The 20,181-nt window shown below is 36.3% G+C and overlaps 1 protein-coding gene across 2 annotated transcripts in view; it reads right to left on the reverse strand.

Moving 5' to 3' along the window:
* TTC8 (tetratricopeptide repeat domain 8) overlaps positions 1–20,181 on the reverse strand; it is a 61,253-nt gene that overhangs the window by 11,686 nt on the left and 29,386 nt on the right. For both annotated transcript variants that reach the window (XM_053603194.1, XM_053603193.1), the window contains 3 exons: positions 17,592–17,677; positions 15,082–15,169; positions 9,236–9,346 (listed from right to left, as the gene is read on the reverse strand). In XM_053603194.1, the coding sequence (XP_053459169.1) occupies positions 9,236–9,346; positions 15,082–15,169; positions 17,592–17,677 (285 nt within the window). The remainder of the gene's footprint in view (positions 1–9,235; positions 9,347–15,081; positions 15,170–17,591; positions 17,678–20,181) is intronic.

Consider the following 20,181-nt stretch of genomic DNA (forward strand, 5'->3'; position numbering starts at 1 on the left):
GGTATTGTTCCATTTCCTCCACATTATCAAATTTCTGGGCATAGAGTTTCTTGTAGTGTCAGACATAATCTCCTGTATCTCTGCATTATCTGTTGTTATTTTCCCTACCCCTCCTTTTATGAGACAGAGTCTCATTTTGTCACACCCAATTGAGTGCTGTGATGTAATAGCTCACAGCAACCTCTTGGGCTCAAGCAATTCTCTTGCCTCAGCCTCCCGAGTAGCTGGAGCTATAGGCACCTGCCACAACACCTGGCTATTTTTAGAGACAGGGTCTCGCTCTAGCTCAGGTTGGTCTCAGTCTTGTGAGTTTAGGAGATCCACCCATCTCAGCCTCCTAAGAGTGCTGGGATTACAGGCATGAGCCACTGCACAGGCCTATTTCCCCATTTTTATTTATGATTGAGGTTATTAGAATTTTACTTTACCTTTTTGAAGAACCAACTTTTTGTTTCATTAATTTTCTGAATGATTCTTTTGTTTCAATTGCATTTATTTCTGATTTAATTTTGGTTATTCCTTTTCTTCTGCTAGGTTTGGGATTAGATTATTCTTCCTTTTCCATTCATTAAGATGATTCATTAGGTTGTTGATGTGCTTTCTTTCTGTTTTTCAGATGTAAGCATGTAATCCAATAAATTTCCCTCTTAGGACAGGTACCCACAGGTTTTGGTAACTTATAGCTTCATTGTTGTTATGTTTGAAGAATTTAACAATTTCCTCCTTTGTCTCTTCCTTGACTCAACTGTCATTCAGCATAAGGTTGTTTAATTTCCATGTCTTTGTGTGGGGATGAAACTTTTTGTTGGAGTTTCACTCTCATTGCCTTGTACTCTGAAAAAATACAAGGTATAATTTCAATTCTTCTAATTTTGTGGAGGTTTGATTTGTATCCTAAGATATGATCTATTTTGGAATATGTTCCATAGGCTGACGAGAAGAATGTATATTCCTTAGCTTTGGCATGGTGTGTTCTGTATGTGAATATTAAGTACAGTTGTAGGGTCATGTTTAAGTCCCTTGTATCTTTGTTGAGTTTCTGTTTAGAGGATCTGTCCAGTTCTGCCAGTGGGGTGTTGAAGTCTCCAGCTATTATGGTGTTATGGATGTCATATTGCTCAGACCAATCAAAGCCTATTTCATAAATCTGGGAGCATTTAAGTGGGTACATATTTAGAAGTGAAATGTCCTCTTGTTGTATTGTTCCCTTGACCAGAATACAGTGACCTGTTACATCTCTTATGTCCACTTTCAAGTCCCAGTTCAGGTTCCACATCCTTCTTGAAGATTTCCTTAATGCCCTCACTTCACATAGCTTCTTCTGCCTCTTGACTTACACGTCGCTTATTATATAAACCACTCACTTGTTCTTACCATACGAGGACTCATATCTCATATTTTTTGTTAGATTTCCATCACATTATATCAAAAATAAGAGACTCCCATGATTGTAATATGTACCACACAATTTAAACATATAATTTTTATTTGATTCTTACTAAAAGACTTTAGATGTATTCAGACACTGATCACTTTTTTGTATACTTTATATAAAGTATAAGTACATAAGCAAAATAAATATAATATTCCTTCACATACAGTCAAATTCTTCTTAATCTCTTTTTGACTTAGTCATCCATGTCTAGGTGTTTCCACAAAGTATTATTCCATACACTGGTGATACAGTATTTTTTAAGTGACAAATAATAATTGTATATATTAAAGGGGTACAATGTGATGCCTTGATATATGTATATACATTATGAATATATTGGAATGAATAAATTAGCTTAACTAATAATATATCCATCACCTCACATATTTATCATTTCTTTGTGGTGAGAACATTTAAAATCCACTCTCATCTGGGCGGTGCCTGTAGCTCAAAGGAGTAGGGCGCCAGCCCCATATGCTAGAGGTTGCAGGTTCAAACCCAGCCCCAGCCAAAAACTGCAAAAAAAAAAAAAAGAAAGAAAAAAGAAAATCCACTCTCATCATTTCTTAAAAGTGTGCTCCAGTATTGTCTCCAGAACTTTCTTCCAAGCTATTGACAGTCATTCTGCTAAGGTGATGCCTGTGCTTTCTTAATCTTACCAGTAGGTGTCAACAAAAGCTTTCGGGCAACATTCGGGAATAATTACCAAGTTCACGATGCTGCCAGGAATAATGATCAGGTTTCCGTATAAGCAGACTTTGACAACTACATTACATATGATACTTGGCCAGAAGAATCAAAAGATGCTATCCATTGTAAGACATGCTATCCATTGTAAGACATACCATAATTTCAGAGACATTAAAATGTGGGGGGGGGAAATGTTTTTAGAATCCATGAAACATGGTAAATTCATTTAGAACAAGATTATGTGATGTACCTTTTCTTGGCACCAGATTTAGTGCTTCTGAATACTAAAAAACTAATAAATCAGAATTAAACAACTTTCAGAATTTTTCTTAACTTCTCATGTTTCTACTGTAACAAAGGTTTTCAAACTTTTTGAGCTCAATATACCTTTAAACTTTTAAAAAAAGCTGAGAACCCCAAAGAAGTTTTATTTATATAGGTTATATAGATTGATATTAGAAATTGAAACTCAGATATTTTAAAACATTAATTCATTCTAAATAACATTTAATAAACTTATAACATGTTAGCATAAATAGCATATTTTTATGGAAAAAACAGGTTCTCCTTGAGTGGAAAAAGTCTGTAAGTCACAGACCTATGTCCATGACTGTGGATTAGTCTGTCTAACTTAAGAGATTGAAGGCTGTTAAATACCTTTGCCCATATATCTAAAGCCACATGCTCTGATTCTGCTTTTACCAGTAATAAGATTAAATGGCTTGGGCTTCATTTGTATAAATCTTGTATCTATCACTCAACTGGTTCTCAGTGAGTCCCACAAACCCTAATAAAACATTCACCAGTTGATCCAAACCCATGCTTTATATACGTTTTTTTCATGTGCTTTATAAGTGAAATTCTTACTCAATAACAAAAGCATCTCATATTGCAAGGCTTTGGTGTTATAGCCTACAAAGGTGGCAATGGAGAATATAAAGAAGACTCTGGCCTCAACAGCCAATTGATTCAAGGCTTTGCATTTCCTAAAACCACCTTAAAATATTTATATACCTGACTGATGGGTACAGAAATCAATTTATGCAATTTTGAGGAATTTTAGACTCACTTATTTTGGAGACAATACAATATATAGTTTTTAATTAAGTTTTATGAACTTATAAAATACATGTTTACGCTAAATAAACTTTAAACATTACAAAAAAGAAAAAGTCCTCTCCAAGTCCCTTTGGACAAGGCTCTGTTAGTAGTTTCCTGAGTATTCTTCAAGAAATTTTGCTCATGGCTCGGTGCCTGTAGCTTAGTGGCTAGGGCGCCAGCCACATACACAGGAGCTGGCGAGTTTGAACTCAGCCTGGGCCTGCCAAACAACAATGACAACTACAACAATGCCCATTGTGGTGGGCATCTGTAGTCGCAGCTACTTGGGAGACTGAGACAAGAGAATTGCGTAAGCCTAAGAGTTCCAGGTTGTTGTGAGCTGTGACACCACAGTACTCTACCAAGGGCAACATAGTAAGACTCTATTTAAAAAAAAAGAAAGAAAGAAAGAAATTTTGTTCATATATAAGCACATATATGAGTAACATGCTCTAACCATAAACAGAATCATTCTAAACTTTGTAACATGCAATGTATTTTTTTTTGTTTTGTTTTCAGTCTCTTGACTATCTTTCCATATCAAAACGAAAAACTTTACTTCATTTCTTTTTACTTCCACACAGTGTTCCATCAATAATTTAATCAACCCCCCTTTTGATGAACCATTAATTTACTATTTTATGACAAAATATAATACAAGCCATCTTTGTACATATCTTTTAGCACCTTAAGAAAAATTTCTGTAAGTAAAATTCAATAACTGCAAAAAGTTTCCAAATGGGTTGTACCAATGTGCACTCCCACCAACAATGGGAGTTTGGAGTTTGGAGTTTGGAGTCCATATCCTTGACAGCCCTAGATATAATGGAACTTTATCTTTACCAATCTCATTAAGTGAGATTATTGTTTTAGTTGTTACTGTCTTTAATTATGACAGAAGTGAGGCATTTAACTCATCAGATATTTATATTTCTATTCATTTATATTTCTATTGATATAGAAAGATAGTCAAGAGACTGAAAACAAAACAAAAAAAAATACATTGCATGTTACAAAGTTTAGAATGATTCTGTTTATGGTTAGAGCATGTTACTCATATATGTGCTTATATATGAACAAAATTTCTTTCTTTCTTTCTTTTTTTTTAAATAGAGTCTTACTATGTTGCCCTTGGTAGAGTACTGTGGTGTCACAGCTCACAACAACCTGGAACTCTTAGGCTTTCCTCTCTACCCTATCTTTTGTCCTTTTATTATTGGTTTGTGTGTATGAGGAGACTGGGGAGGAAAAACCCTCTTGGACACAGGAGAGCTAGAGGCAGAGACATGGCTCAAGAATCCTGGGCACTGACTCTATTTTCTCATCTCAGATGAAATGAACTTATGCTTATACGGAATTTAGTTCAAAATTCAGGAAGGCTCAGTGTTTATAAACACTCTCTTCAGAGGAAAAGTATAGATGGCTCCATTGAGTTCTTCTAGATATCCTGAGTACAAAAGGATGGTGTATAGACAAAATATAGCTGGAATTTGGCTGTAATCTCATCTCGGGGATGGTTTTACAAGCATGGCATGGGTCAATGGCCACTGTGAAGACTGATAGGAAAGTAGAGCCTATAGGAAAGCCAAGCCATGATATGTTGATCCACAACTGCTCTGAGAAAACATCTAATTTTCATAAGTGTTTACATTCTTGACTAAATAAATGAGAATATAAGTGTGTGTGTGTACATGGGCATTTGTGTGTTTGTGTGTGTGCCTATGTATGTGTGTGCATGTGTGTAAATCTCCCATTTTAGCGATTTTTCAGCAATGTGTAGATTGAGGAAATAAAAAGCAGTCTTTTGTCTTTCTTAGATATGGCGAGCATTTTCCCTGTTTGATATTTTTACCTTTTGTTTTGCTTTGGTTCGTATTTTTGTTTTTGCTACATAAGAAATTTAGCTTTTATACTCTCAAGTCTACCAATCTTTCCTAATAAGCCTTTCTGGGACTATGTGCCATACTTACAAAAATCTTCCCCATTCCATTTTCAACAAATATACCTGAAAGGTACAATATAAAAACAAAAGATAAATAAAAAGAAGAGAACATGAAGGAAGAGAATCAATCCTCCAGAGACAAGCATGATGTACATCAAGAAAAGTCCTTAAAGGCAAACACAGTGTAGGGTACAATGCTAAGAACCCAACTTTACTAATTATCTCCAAATCTTTTGTTACATAAAGAGAACGAATACACTGGAAATCTGACTTCGGTGTGGTAGACTTTGGCATAAAAGAAATTAACTGTGTATATCCAAGGGGAAAATATCCCAACTACAGTATTTCAAGTCTCTGCTTAATCCTTGATCACCTTACTTATGCATGAAATATTGTCCCTACAATTAGGATGCTTTCCTCTTTACTCCTTTCTTCTTCCAACTGCAAACTCAACTCAGACCAGGAAAAAAAGATGATTAAAGAATACCCTCATAATCACTACCTATCAATGCCATAGCAACAGTAACTATACTAGAGGCTTAGAAGGAATTCATCTCACCAGCAACCTCACGTTAAAGATGCAATAATTCTTTAGCTCTTTTTACTAGAACTTCTTGCTTGAGAAAAGAAGGGCAAAAGGACTGAAAAGTGTGAAGGCTGATCCTAAGGTTTAAAGAGCTCCAGTAAGATCAGGATAGTCACCACTGGAACTAGCATGAACTCCACTGGTTTCAAAAATCAACTCCACTTTTTTCCTTCCTAAATTTCTTAGTCAAAGTTTTGTTCATATTCAATTTAAGGTTACAACAAGTAAAGACAGAGAGATACTGATCAAGTATTTTTACTGACTGATCGAAGTGCTCTGCCCCAATTACCCAAACACCCCATCTCTAACACTGGAGTTCAAATTTCAACATGAGATTTAGAAAAGACAAATATCCAAATTGTATCACTACAAGTAATCAAATAGAAAATATGATGGGAAAATAATATTCTATTCAGTTATACCTAGTAATACATCTGTGCAAAAAAATGTAAACATAGAGCCTTATACCCCTATTCTTAGAAAGGCTTGCATTTGGGAATTTGGGTGGTTCCCTATATTGATATAAAACTTTCCTCAAATGATAACAGAGGCTCACTACACCTAAACTTTTTTACAGTGTGGTTTGTTACATGACAGGCAAAACATGACTATATTACTAGCTCCAGTAATAACCTTGGTTACCAAGACTCTAATGAACATCTTTGGTGGACATTTCTCCCAAGCTGTTGCAACTTGTTGCTAGAATGATTATGTCCTGTGTGACTCCAATGGGGGAGGACTCTTATAAGCTTGCTCCTGATTTCCTCTAAACTTTGCCCCATTAAGTGTTTTCCCTTTACTGATTTTGCTTTTTATCCTTCTGCTCTAATAAATATTAACTGTAAGTACAACTGCATGGTAAGTACTAGTAAATCCTAGTGATTTACTAGTAAATCACTGAATCTCAGGGTGGTTTGGGAAACCTCCCCTGCCTTCCCGACAACATCTTTCTAGAGATAATTACAAAATATACACTGAGGGACAAAAAAGAAGTCCTAAGTAAAAGGGAGAGTTATATCATGATTAAGAATGAGAAGAAAGGCAGCCCAACCACCCATTTTACATTATTCATATATTCAATGTAATTTCAATCAATATACCTGCAGGGGTTTTTTTAGAGTTCTTGGTAGGTCAACCCTAAAATCAATAAGGAAGAGCAAAGGACCAAGAATAACCAACTATGAAGAACAATGTGGTAGAATTTCCCTGACCTGATATCAGGAATTATTGTAAAGCTACAATAATTAGGCAGCAGGAACTATATCTCAAAGGGACTATTGATGAAATTTGACAATGTGATTCTAAAATTTAGAAGAATAAATAAAAGTCCAAAATACCTAAGACACTCCTGAGAAAGATGAACTCTACCACACAGTTTTATAAAGCTACAGAAATTAAGGTGATATAATATTGATACAAGGATGGGGGAAAAGAATAGAAAGCCTCAAAACATATCCACCATATATGGGAAAAACTTGATATTTGACACTACAAACATTAGGAAATAATCAAAACGAGTCGGCTTTAAATGGGACAAGAAGCTATCCATATGGGGAAATTAATTTAAATTTCTATTTTATACCATTCTGTGTGTGTCTGAAATACTTCCTAATAAAAATTAAGTTTGACTAAATGCATAAAGTCTCTTGCTTTACTGGTAAACCTCAGGCCAACAATCCATAATTTTATAAATTATTCTCATTACCAGGACCCCAAGGAACTATGAGCTTATTTAAGTGGCATATAACCTCAATTTTATATCAACTTTTTAAAAACAACATGGCAATCCCTATCAAAATACCAATGGAATTCTTCAAAGAAACAGAAAAAAAATCCTAAAATTTATGTGTACCCCCCAAAAACCCAGAATAGCTAAAAGAATCCTGAGCATAAAGAACCAAACTGAAGGCATCAAACTACCTGACTTCAAAATATGCTAGGATAGTAAACAGTAGCAATCAAATCAGCAATGCTGGCATAAATACAGATACACAGACCAGTGAAACAGAATAGAGGTATACGTAAATCCACGCATTTACAGCTGACTCGTTTTTGACAAAGACACCAAGAACATACAACAGGGAGAGGACCGTCTTTTTAATAAATGGTGCTGAGAAAACTGAACAGACCCCTATTTCTCACCATACACAAAATAAAATAAAATCAAAATGGATTCAAGGTTTAAATCTAAGGCCTGAAACTATGAAACTACTAGAAGAAAACACTGGGAAAACACTCCAAGACATTGATCTGGGCAGAGATTTTTTGTGTAAGACCTCAAAAGCACAGGCAATCAAGACAAAAGCAGACATGTGGGACTATATCAAGCTACTAATAAAAAGCTGCTATACAGCAGAGGAAAGAGTCAACAAAGCGAAGGCACAATCCACAGAATGAGAGAAAATATTTGCAAATTCATCTGACAAGAGATTAATAACCAGAATATATAAGGAGTGCAAACAACTCAATAGCAAAAAGCAAATAATCCAATTTTTAAAATGGGCAAAAAATCTGAGCAGACATTTCTCAAAAGAAGACATACAAATGGCAAACAGACGTATGAAAAATGCTGAGTATCACCAATCATCAGGAAAATGCACATCGAAACTACAATAACATATCATTTCATACCAGTTAGCATGGCTATTATCAAAAAGACAAAAAATAACAAATACTGGTGAGGATGCAGAGAAAGGGGCCCACTCATACACTGTTGATGGGAATGTGAAGTAGTACAGCCATTATGGAGAACAGTATGGGGGCTCCTCAAACAACTAAAGATACAACTACTATAGGAGCCACCAATCTCACTGCTGGGTATATATGCAAGAGAATGAAATCAGCGTATCAAAGAAACATCTGTACTCCCATGTATACTGCAGCACTATTCACAACAGCCAAGATATGGACGCAGTCTCAGAGTCCATTGACAGATGAACGGATGAAGAAAATGTGGCACATACACACAATGGAACGTTATTCAGCCATGAAGAAAAAGGAAATCCTGTCATTTATAGCAACTTGGATGAAACAAGAGGCCATTACGGTAAATAAAATAAACCAGGCACATAATGGCAAATATCACACGTTCTCACTCATATGTGGAAGCTAAAAAAAGTGAACCTCGTGGAGGTAGAGAATAGAATTGTGGTTACCAGAGGCTGGGCAGGAAAGAGGGAGGATAAAGAGAAGTTGGTTAAGGGATACAAAAATACAGTTACATAGAAAGATTAAATTCTAGAGCATTCGATGGTATAATAGGGAAATTATAGTTAGCTATAATTTATTATATATTTTTAAGTAGTTTGAAGAGAATCATAACGTTCCCAACACAAAGAAAAGATAAATGTTTGTGGTGATAAATATCACCTGATCTGATCCTTACATACTGTACCTAGGCATTAAAACATTACATGTACCCCCCAAATATGTACAATCACTATATATCAATAAAAAACAATAACAATAATATGAATTTTACCTCGTAGATTCTGGCAATTCCACAGAGTAGGGTTACTTCTCCTGGAAACTTATCTAAACCTTGTTTGTAAAGATTTAAAGCAGTTACAGGTTGATCCAAAGAGATGTAAACCTAAAAGCAAGACACATTTCAATAAAAGTATCAGTTCTTGAAACAACAGTATTTCTTATGACAAGTTTATAATTATTGATTAGTAACAAATTATCTCTTAGATATTATAGTAAAAAGTTTTCAGAAATGTGCAGGATTAAGTTCTAATAATGATGTTATAGTTTTATCTCTACTTGTTATATGAACCATTCATTCGTTCCTCCAACAAATGCTTATTGTGGGTTTACTGTTGTCAAAGAGACTGGGCAGGAATAGACAAGGATCAAGGGAAAATCTTTTTATGATAGAACAGACATGAGTTTGTCTATAGCAGTGTTTTTCAACCTTTTTTTATCTCATAGCACATTTGAACCTATAGTCAAACTTCCATAGCACACTTAGATTATGTCTATTTTTTAAAAAAAAATTAAGAAAAAAGAACACACCATTTTTCATTTATTTATTAACGCAGACAAAATATACTATCATGGCCAAAAAATAAAGTGAATCAATTTATTACAATTTGTAATAAAAAGATAACAATTAAATTTTTTTTTTTTTTTTTATAGAGACAGAGTCTCATGGTACCGCCCTCGGGTAGGGTGCCGTGGCGTCACACGGCTCACAGCAACCTCTAACTCTTGGGCTTACGCGATTCTCTTGCCTCAGCCTCCCGAGCAGCTGGGACCACAGGTGCCCGCCACAACACCCGGCTATTTTTCTGTTGCAGTTTGGCCAGAGCTGGGTCCGAACCCGCCACCCTCGGCATATGGGGCCGGCGCCCTACTCACTGAGCCACAGGCGCCGCCCAATTAAAATTCTTTTTAAAACTTACTTCTATTTATTTTTCTGTTTATTATAATTTAACATTTAATGAGATATCTGAGCTTGACTTTTTAAAATTTTGGACAGGCATACTCTTAATCTTCTTTCAAGGATTCTAGCCATGATCAATTTTTGTTTTTAACATTATTCTTGGCAGAAAAGCTCACTTTACACAAATATGATGTTGAGGATGGAAGAAGTATTTCTACTGCTTTTTTCTGTAATATTTGGAAATTCACCCCTGAGAGATAACCAAAAGGTTGTTGAATATTTTAACTGAAATCCTCTGTCATTATTTCTGTTAACTCTTCCTCTTCAGTAATATTTAAATTTGCTGACATAATGCACTTAAAAGGATTTCACAACCCATCCAGAGACATCATGTCAAGTGTAGATGCAGGAAAATATTTTTCAAAATCTGTGTACAATGAATCTAAAGTTTGTAAAATTTGTTCAATAAGATTTTTACCCAGTTTACACCTTTTCACTAGTTCCAACATTTCTACTGCATTTTCTCTTTTAATCCTTTTCTTCCAGAGCAGTAATTTTTCTCTGAAAGCATTAATTTTATATGTAGACACGAAAATACTTTCATGATTTCCCTGCATATTCTTATTAGGAGTATTCAAACACTGAAATAAATCTGTAAGAAATGCAACTTTATTACACCAAACCTTATCACAAAGTAAATCACCTAATTTAGAATGTTGCATTTTTATAAAGGATTTTTAATTAATAAAATCTTAATAGAACTCTTCCTCAAGATAACCATCTCACCTCCATATATGAGAAGCATCCATTGAGGAACATAATTCTGCAAATAATCTTGATTGTAATGACCTGCTTTTTATGTAATTATTTTATTAGTGTGTCTAGAACCTTTTGTAATTCATGCTCTAATGATTTTGACACCAGCAATTCTCTGTGTAGGAAACAGTGTGCAAAAAAATTTTTTGAATTTTTTTTTTTGTGCAAATGCAACAAATCTTTTTACACCTCTGGACATAGATGAGGCTCCTATCTGTACAAATACTTATGCAGGAATCCCAAAACAAGTTATTAGAATTAAAGTAATTACAGATCAAATCAAAAATATCTTCACCCTTTGTTGTTATTTGGAGTGGTCGATAAAAACTGTTCTATGATTTCTTCTTTATAGACATATCTGAATAATAAAAGTTGGGGTTTACCACTGGTATTAGTAGATTCATTCAAACGAATTGCAAACGTTTACTTCTTTGAGGTGAGATACTACTTGAAATTCTATATTTTCAGATAAATCCTTAGCATGCTGAGAAATTGTATTATCTGAAAGCAGAATTTTTAAATTTCCTTTCTGTATTCTTCTCCAAACATTGTTTTTACAATTGTACAGCAGGCCAATACAATAATGGATTCTGCAATTGTATGAGATTTCTGTTATTGTGTAACAGTCCCCAGAGAGGCTGTGCTTTATCTCATATTGTTGCATATTTGATCCATATTTTTATTTGATTAGTATTATTGAGAGCAAGTCGTATGAAGTACTCCACCAGCTTTTTGGACAAGCAGGAATGTTTGTACTATAAATGTCTCTTTAATTTGCTAGGAACCAAAGCTTCATTTGCTAATGTTTCGCCACAAATTATGCATATTAGACGTGGTGGATTTCCTTTACTACATATAAAACCAAATGACAAATAATCTTAATTATATTCATTATATAAATGACTAATTGTTTTTAATTTAGTTGCCAACATACTGGATAAAGCTGTATTTGACACACTAGCATCTTCTTCTAATATTTGTTTCTTTACTAAAAACATGTCCATTTTAATTGAACACTATGTAATAAAAATAAAAATTACCAAATCAAAAATAATATAAATAAATAAATAACTCATACTTTTTAAAAATAAATACAGGTATTAATTAGACACAGTTGGAAAATTTTCAAAGCTGGGATTTGCAAGGTAATTGTGTCCAACTACTTCACTATTTCAAATCTAGACAGAACCATTTGACACGTTCAGTTTAGCTACACCTCCTTACTACTTAAGAGACAACAAGGGATTGCTGAGTCACACGGCTTCATTCACTTCGGATTATTTCACCAGTGTTCATCAGCAAATCCTTGTCAAATCACACCATCTATGTATGGATGTGTCTTGAAACCTTAATTTCCAAGGCTACACCCCACCCACTTTAGAAATAAGCCAGTGTTGGGCGGCGTCTGTGGCTCAGTGGGTGGGGTGCCGGCCCCATGTATGGAGAGTAGTGGGTTCAAACCCAGCCCGGGCCAAATTGCAACAGAAAAATGGCTGGGCGTTGTGGCGGACACCTGTGAGGCCAGCTACTCAGGAGGCTGAGGCAAGAGAATCACCTAAGCCCAAGGATTTGGAGGTTGCTGTGAGCTATGATGGCACAGCACTCTACCCAGGGTTAAGTGAGACTCTGTCTCAAAAGAAAAAAAGAAAGAAGCCAGTGTTTATTCATTATAACAATAAAACATTTACTTATTATAACAAGGACATACCATATAATCAATTTTCAAAGGTTTTTTTTTAATGGTTTTAATATGTGTATTTACTATGCATTAAACTTCTTTCAAAAATAATTTAATTAATGGTCTTTAAAATTTTTTTTGGCATACCTAAGATCCTCTCATGGCTCACTAGTGTGCCAAAGCGCAATGGTTGAAAATCACAGGCCTATAAGCTGGCATTAAGGAACCAATTAGGAGACTAAAGTTGAAGATGCTGGAGGAAAAGGGGAGGACACAGAGAACAAGGTATGACAAACAGCAACAGTGGAGAGGGTGTTGGAGAAGGGCCCCTTCAAAGTAGAGGGCAAACAGGTTTGTGAGGTATGAAGCAAGTTAGTGTTCAATGGTTTCCACTTCATCAGTAATTAGAACATTAACATGGATAACCTATATGCTTCACAGGAATTTCTAAAACAGAATTATGATTTTGTGTATGGAAAGAAAAGATTATGACATTTTCCTTTAGGATTTTGGATCCACTTGCTAAACAGTCAGGTTGTACTATGAAAATGCCCAAATGGATATAAGAGAAAACTGTTTATAGTATTTATTGGTAAAGTTTGAGATGAGAGAACTATGTATGTTTAAAAAAATTTTTCAGTTTTTACCTTATACACTTCTGCCATGCTTTTTAAAATATAATAAATAATATGATTGATATAGTATGTAATAATATATTTAATAATGTTTAAATTAATGATTAAAAATTTTAAGAAACAATGTTATTCCTGAAATCTGCTTGATCTGTATTACATAGAAACTATTCCTTCACATAAAAGAAATAATGTAAATTTTACCTCTACATAGTCATCTAGGCAATAATGGATTTAAAAAATCAATTTATGAAAAAATAGATGAAACCACATATTTAACGATAGTTAAAATACTAAGCACATTTTTTCCAACCACATGATAAATGATAATTAAGAAGATGGTCAAACAGTGACCTGAGCTTTAATTTTAAGCTGTTTCTTTCTAAAAAGTTTACTATGCTTAGAAACTTTAAAAATTTAAGGTCAAAATATAATGTGTGAAAGACAAACTCAGGCCAGGCGTGGTGACTCAAACCCATAATCTCAGCACTCTGGGAGGCTGAGGTGGGTGGATTGCTTGAGCTTAGGAGTTCAAGACCAGCCTCAGCAGGAGCGAGACCTCCCCATCTACTAAAAACAGAAAAACTAGGTGGGCATTGGGATGGATGCCTGTAGTCCCAGCTACTTGGGAGGCTGAGGCAAGAGGACCACTTGAGACCAAGAGTTTGAGGTTGCTGTGAGCTATGATGCCATGGCACTTTAACCAGGGAGACAGAGTGAGAATGTTTCAATAAACAAACAAACAAAAAGACAAACTTAGATTCCAGATAGTTTCAAACATTTTTGAAAATCACTATAAAAATACTACAATCAGCAAACTTAATTTATATAGTATACTTTTCATTGTGTTTCTTTTTAATATGTTTTTTATTACCATATTTAGGAATGAGAGGCACTTCCTTTTATATGTCCTCTTCTTTTTTTTTTTTTTTTTTGTAGAGACAGAGTTTCACTTTATTGTCCTTGGTAGAGCGCCGTGGTGTCACACAGCTCACAGCAACCTCCAACTCCTGGGCTTAAGCGATTCTCCTGCCTCAGCCTCCCGAGCAGCTGGGACTACAGGCGCCCGCCACAACACCCGGCTATTTTTTGGTTGCAGTTTGGCCGGGGCTGGGCTTGAACCCGCCACCCTCGGCATATGGGGCCGGCGCCCTACTCACTGAGCCACAGGTGCCGCCCTATATGTCCTCTTCTTTTGAATCTCTTTTACCACATCTTTAAATTTAAAAAACTCTAAAAGATACAGCAAGATATACCTTATATATAGCTTCATAACCACCACTTCATCTTTTTCTTTCAAAGTAGCTGGTGTAAGTAAAGAAGTAATTTTACTCCAATACTGAAAATTCTAGTTGGCCTGTCACTTTGGCTGTGGCTATGGGTGGCACTATGTGGTCACAAATAGGCTCTGGAGCTAGAAAGACCTGGGTCTGAATGCTGGCTTTTAATAGCCTAAAAACATGCTGTAAGTCAAATAATAAAACCAACCTTGCAGGTTTATCATAAGGGTTAAATTAAATTGCAATACATAAGGTACATGATAAAAAGTACCTTAAAGACTTACATAACATGGTCCCTGTTCTCTATAACCTGCTCAGATAGTAGACAAATGTGTTGCAGAAAAGGCCTCTCTAGGGACTATTACCCATGGGGGTAGTGAGCCTGTGATATTTTCTTCTGTCTTAAAAGACAATCTTTCAAAGGACTTTTCTTATTTTTTCAGGGTAATTGATTTTTCCCAGTTACCCTCTATATGAATTTAAACATTTATTCTGAGAAGACAGATTTCATTCAAATTTAAAAGATTTACTTACTTTTGCCAAGTAGAGAAAGGTATCTACCATTTCCTGCTGCTTCAGGGCTGATTTAAACTGTTTTTCTGCTTCACGATACATTCCTAATCTATGAACAGCAATTTTAAAAATTAAACATTAATAAAATAAATACCATATCATACCCTGGGGATATGAATAGAGATATTACATCCATAAGAGTAAGCATGTACCAAAGAAGGTAATGTTGTACACACACTACATTAACATGTATGTTTATACAGTTTGGCATAAGTTGCCTATCTTCACATTCACTAGCTTTTAGCCCCCAAATGGTGTATAAAGAGTCTGTCTAAGCCTAGTCACAGCAGGACTAACAGCTGCCAGCAAGCGAGGTCACATCAGTTCACCACCCAAAGAGCTTACGATCAGCTGGACATATGGCAAGTGACCTGAATAAATGCCTAGTACTCCATTTTACTAAAGGATGACATTTTTTTGAAAACATCTTCTCTGATACAATAGCCTATTTGAAAAATTATCCTTATTTTGATCTAAGTAATACTTGCCACTTGAGTAATATACAGTCTAATTATACCATTTTATTATTCTAAGAAATCTTTTTTCTTTTCCTTTATTAGGTATCTGATACTGATCGTCCTAGTCTATGAATCTGAGATTTGTTCCTTGCTTAAATATGACTGTCCTGATGTCAATGCCCATGTCTTCTCCTCAGGAAACATTCTGTTATCACTAAATCTATCATCGGAGTACACAGAGCTTTCATGCAGCCTGTCCTTAACAGACTTCCAGGCTTTCTTGTTACTACTCATTTCTAGCCATCTAAGAGCTACTTCAATATGGTAACGTTTTCCTTTGTGTAACTACGATCACAATGACATACAGTATGTTACATTGTGCTACTTTCATTTACAGGCTTGAAAGGATAGCTTTGATCATTTTTTATAACCTGAACCTCAAGCATTGGTGTGGCTGATACCCACAGAGCTATCTGAGGCTTTGGAATTAACATCTTAATTCCAAAAAGAGAATTAAAATTGATTATCATTTAAAAGTGATTAAAAGAAATCCCAAAAGACTAGCCTAAAGTTAGTGATGTGGCAGACACCCCACTTCTTCAAAGGTCCCACAGATTTCACAAGGAGTATTTATAAAATGTCATCAAAGATCTCTAAAATCCTGAAAAACAACATATTTCTGTACATAACATCAATTGAACACAAGTCCTAAATTGTGACTAAAACAGTCACTGACTTCCGTGAATTCAAATCGCATACGAATCTGTATATTTCTAATAATTTGCCTATCTCCCAAATGACACAGAAGAAAATATAATAAAAAAGATACATAAAGAACAAGAATATGAAAACGGAAATTTTTAAAATTAAGATAGAAGGATAAACAAATTAAAAAACAAATGAAAATGCAGCAAGAGATACTGAGCTATTAACCATCCCAGCTCTAAACTTGTATTCTGAAGGTTCTTATTACCATCACCTGATTGTTAAGTAAATGTTTTCTCAAGTAAGCCAAAGACACAGTTCTCCCTTTTCCATGAGGAAATCTTATCAAAATATATATAGCTTTTTCTGTCTCCAGCCGCGGCTGCGCAGGAAGACGACGCCGTGTCCACACACCCGCCGCAGATGGTGGTGTGAACTGCTTCACCTTCCTTCCTGATGAAGAGGAATCACCAGATACATGTACAGCACTGAGCCCCCAAAACCTGAAGGCTCACAACTTCTGCTACAACGTGCTGATTCACCGCAAGACCGCGGGCATGGAGCCAGCAGCTGACGGCAAAGGGGTGACAGTGGTCATGAAGCAGAGATGCCACCAGCGCAAGCCTTCCACCTCCCACATGCAGACAACAAGCAAGAACCGCAGGGCCACCCTCAGTATCATCCCGCACATGATCCGCTAGAGCAAGTGCCGCCTGATCTGCGCACGGCCACCACCTGCAGGGCCAGAGCCATCCTGCACATCCAGAAGCTGGCCATGGTAAAGAGCATGCGCACGTCTACACCAAGAGCCCGGAGCCCTGTCCCTCCAGAGCAATAGTCAGCTGCTAAAAATACATATATATATGTATATGTATATATATACATATATATATTTAATATTATTTATTTAAAAATAAAAATATATTTTTTCTTTTAAAAATACCTATATATAGGGCGGCGCCTGTGGCTTAGTCGGTAAGGCACCGGCCCCATATACCAAGGGTGGCGGGTTCAAACCCAGCCCCGGCTGAACTGCAAACCAAAGAATAGCTGGGCGTTGTGGCGGGCGCCTGTAGTCCCAGCTACTCGGGAGGCTGAGGCAAGAGAATCGCTTCAGCCCAGGAGTTGGAGGTTGCTGTGAGCTGTGTGATGCCATGGCACTCTACCGAGGGCAATAAAGTGAGACTCTGTCTCTACAAAAATAAAAATAAAAATACCTATATATATACACGCATACATACATATCCAAGTTGAAACTTTAAAATACACGGTCACTTCTAGGCCCTTCACATATAATCAAAATTTTACCTGTAGTAACATTTTCCAATCTGTACTTTCCACCACCAGTCCTTGTACTGAGAATGCTCTGTGGAAAGGGCAGCCAGATCCAAAGCCTTTGAAAACAATTCATTTTAGATTAGTATTTTCTTTTCTAACAGTAAATATTAAGAAAATAAATGAAATAAACCATATAATTAGCATCAATCAAAATGTGTATTAGAAATCAGACTGAAACTCAAGTTGCTCATGTTTCCAGATGGCCCCATTTTCCCTAATCAGTTCTAGACCAGAGGGCTAACAGCAGATAAGATAGAAACGTGGATCAAAGAGAAGCAGATGTACAATATATCTGAATATAATTTTAATATACTAGACACAAAATTTATATTAAAAATGCATAAATTTTAACCACACCACCATTTATCTACCGTCTGATGATTCAAAATGCCTCCAAACTCAGTGGTAGTTAAGCCTTTTGGTATACAAGCCAGGTCCCATTACAGCCCTCATTTTAAAGACAGATATACAGAAACAGAGAAAGATCAAACAAACAGATAGAGAAAACAAATAGAAACTGGGATCATGAAGTGTAAAAGGAATTGTGGTATTTGGGTAACTGCTATCTTTAACAACCATTTCATTTTTCTGACATCAGCATAAATTCCAGTAATTCTAAGGGTCAGACTTCCCTTTGCTTCAGACTGAAAAGATCTTCTTTTCAACTGCTGTCATATTTTACACCTGTTTACCCCATAGCTTTAATATCCTCTAGGTTCTTCCTTCTAGTGTTTATTCAAGACCAGACAGGAGGTAACTAAACAGGAATTAGGATTTTATACAGAGAAATGGAAACCATTTTTGACAAAGGGGAAACCCAAGCAGTCTTTAGACAAATTTGAAGCTCATATAAAGATCTGATTAATAGAAACTGGAATTGTTAGTTAAAAGAGAAGTCTGATCTTTTAGAATACTTATCATCTTTCTCTCAAGGTTGAAAAATTTTTATTCTTTACTCAGTGTTAATATTCAACATGATATCAGCAGCTTAAAGTCCCTCTCAGATTTTTAGTTCTATTATCTCAAAAATGGATCCCAGATTATTGTCCACTTCTTTTTTTTTTTTTTGTAGAGACAGAGTTTCACTGTACCGCCCTCGGTAGAGTGCCGTGGCGTGACACAGCTCACAGCAACCTCTAACTCTTGGGCTTATGCGATTCTCTTGCCTCAGCCTCCCAAGCAGCTGGGACTACAGGCGCCCGCCACAACGCCCGGCTATTTTTGGTTGCAGTTTGGCCGGGGCTGGGCTTGAACCCGCCACCCTCGGCATATGGGGCCGGCGCCCTACTCACTGAGCCACAGGCGCTTCTTAATATTAACTCTTTTCTGAAATGAATACCAGAAGAATTCCTTGGATCTCCTGCTGCAAAATTAATTACTTTTCCTGTGTCCTCCATCTTCTCTTGCTCTAGAGGAGACCTCTAAATATGCAAACTACTTATAAAGGAATGGTGACTTCATGCTGAGCCACCAATGGACTTGAAAAATCAACATCTCTACTTGAAAGCTATGGAATTAAAAACAAGTTATACACACAACTACTTTTTTTTTTTGGCAATCTTTGTCTTGGTTTTTATTTTCTTTTTTTAAATAATTACTTTATTTTATTATTAGGGATTCATTGAGGGTATAAGAAACCAGGTTACACTGATTGCATATGTTAGGTAAAGTCTCTCTTACGATTGTGTACCCCACCCCCTCCCTCCTTCCCTCTCTCTGCTCTTCCTTTCCCCACCTCTCCCTCCTTTCTCTCTCTGCTCTCCCCTTCCTCCACCCCCCGCCCTGGTCATTAATTGTCATTAATTGTCCTCATATCAAAATTGAATACATAGGATTCATGCTTCTCCATTCTTGTGATGCTTTACTAAGAATAATGTGTTCCACTTCCATCCAGGTAATACAAAGGCTGTAAAGTCTCCATTTTTTTTAATGGCTGAATAGTATCCCATGGTGTACATATACCACAGCTTGTTAATCCATTCCTAGGCTGGTGGGCATTTAGGCTGTTTCCACATTTTGGCAGTTGTAAACTGAGCTGCAATAAAAAGTCTAGTGCAAGTGCCCTTATGAAAAAAGGATTTTTTTCCTTCTGGATAGATGCCCAGTAATGTGATTGCAGGATCACATGGGAGGTCTGGCTTGAGTTCTTTGAGGTTTCTCCATACTTCTTTCCAAAAAGGTTGTATTAGTGGGCGGCGCCTGTGGCTCAGTGAGTGGGGTGCCAGCCCCATATGCTGAGGGTGGAGAGTTCGAACCCAGCCCCGGCCAAACTGCAACAAAAAAATATCTGGGCATTGTGGCGGGCGCCTGTAGTCCCAGCTGCTCAGGAGGCTGAGGCAAGAGAATCGCGTAAGCCCAAGAGTTAAGAGGTTGCTGTGAGCCGTGTGACGCCACGGCACTCTACCCGAGGGCGGTACAGTAAGACTGTCTCTACAAAAAAAAAAAGGTTGTATTAGTTTGCAATCCCATCAGCAGTGTAAAAGTGTTCCCTTCTCTCCACATCCACGTCAACATCTGCAGTTTTGAGATTTTGTGATGTGGGCCATTCTCTCTGGGGTTA

This window comes from Nycticebus coucang, chromosome 9 (genome assembly GCF_027406575.1).
Source record: "Nycticebus coucang isolate mNycCou1 chromosome 9, mNycCou1.pri, whole genome shotgun sequence".
In the NCBI taxonomy this organism is placed as follows: Eukaryota; Metazoa; Chordata; class Mammalia; order Primates; family Lorisidae; genus Nycticebus; species Nycticebus coucang.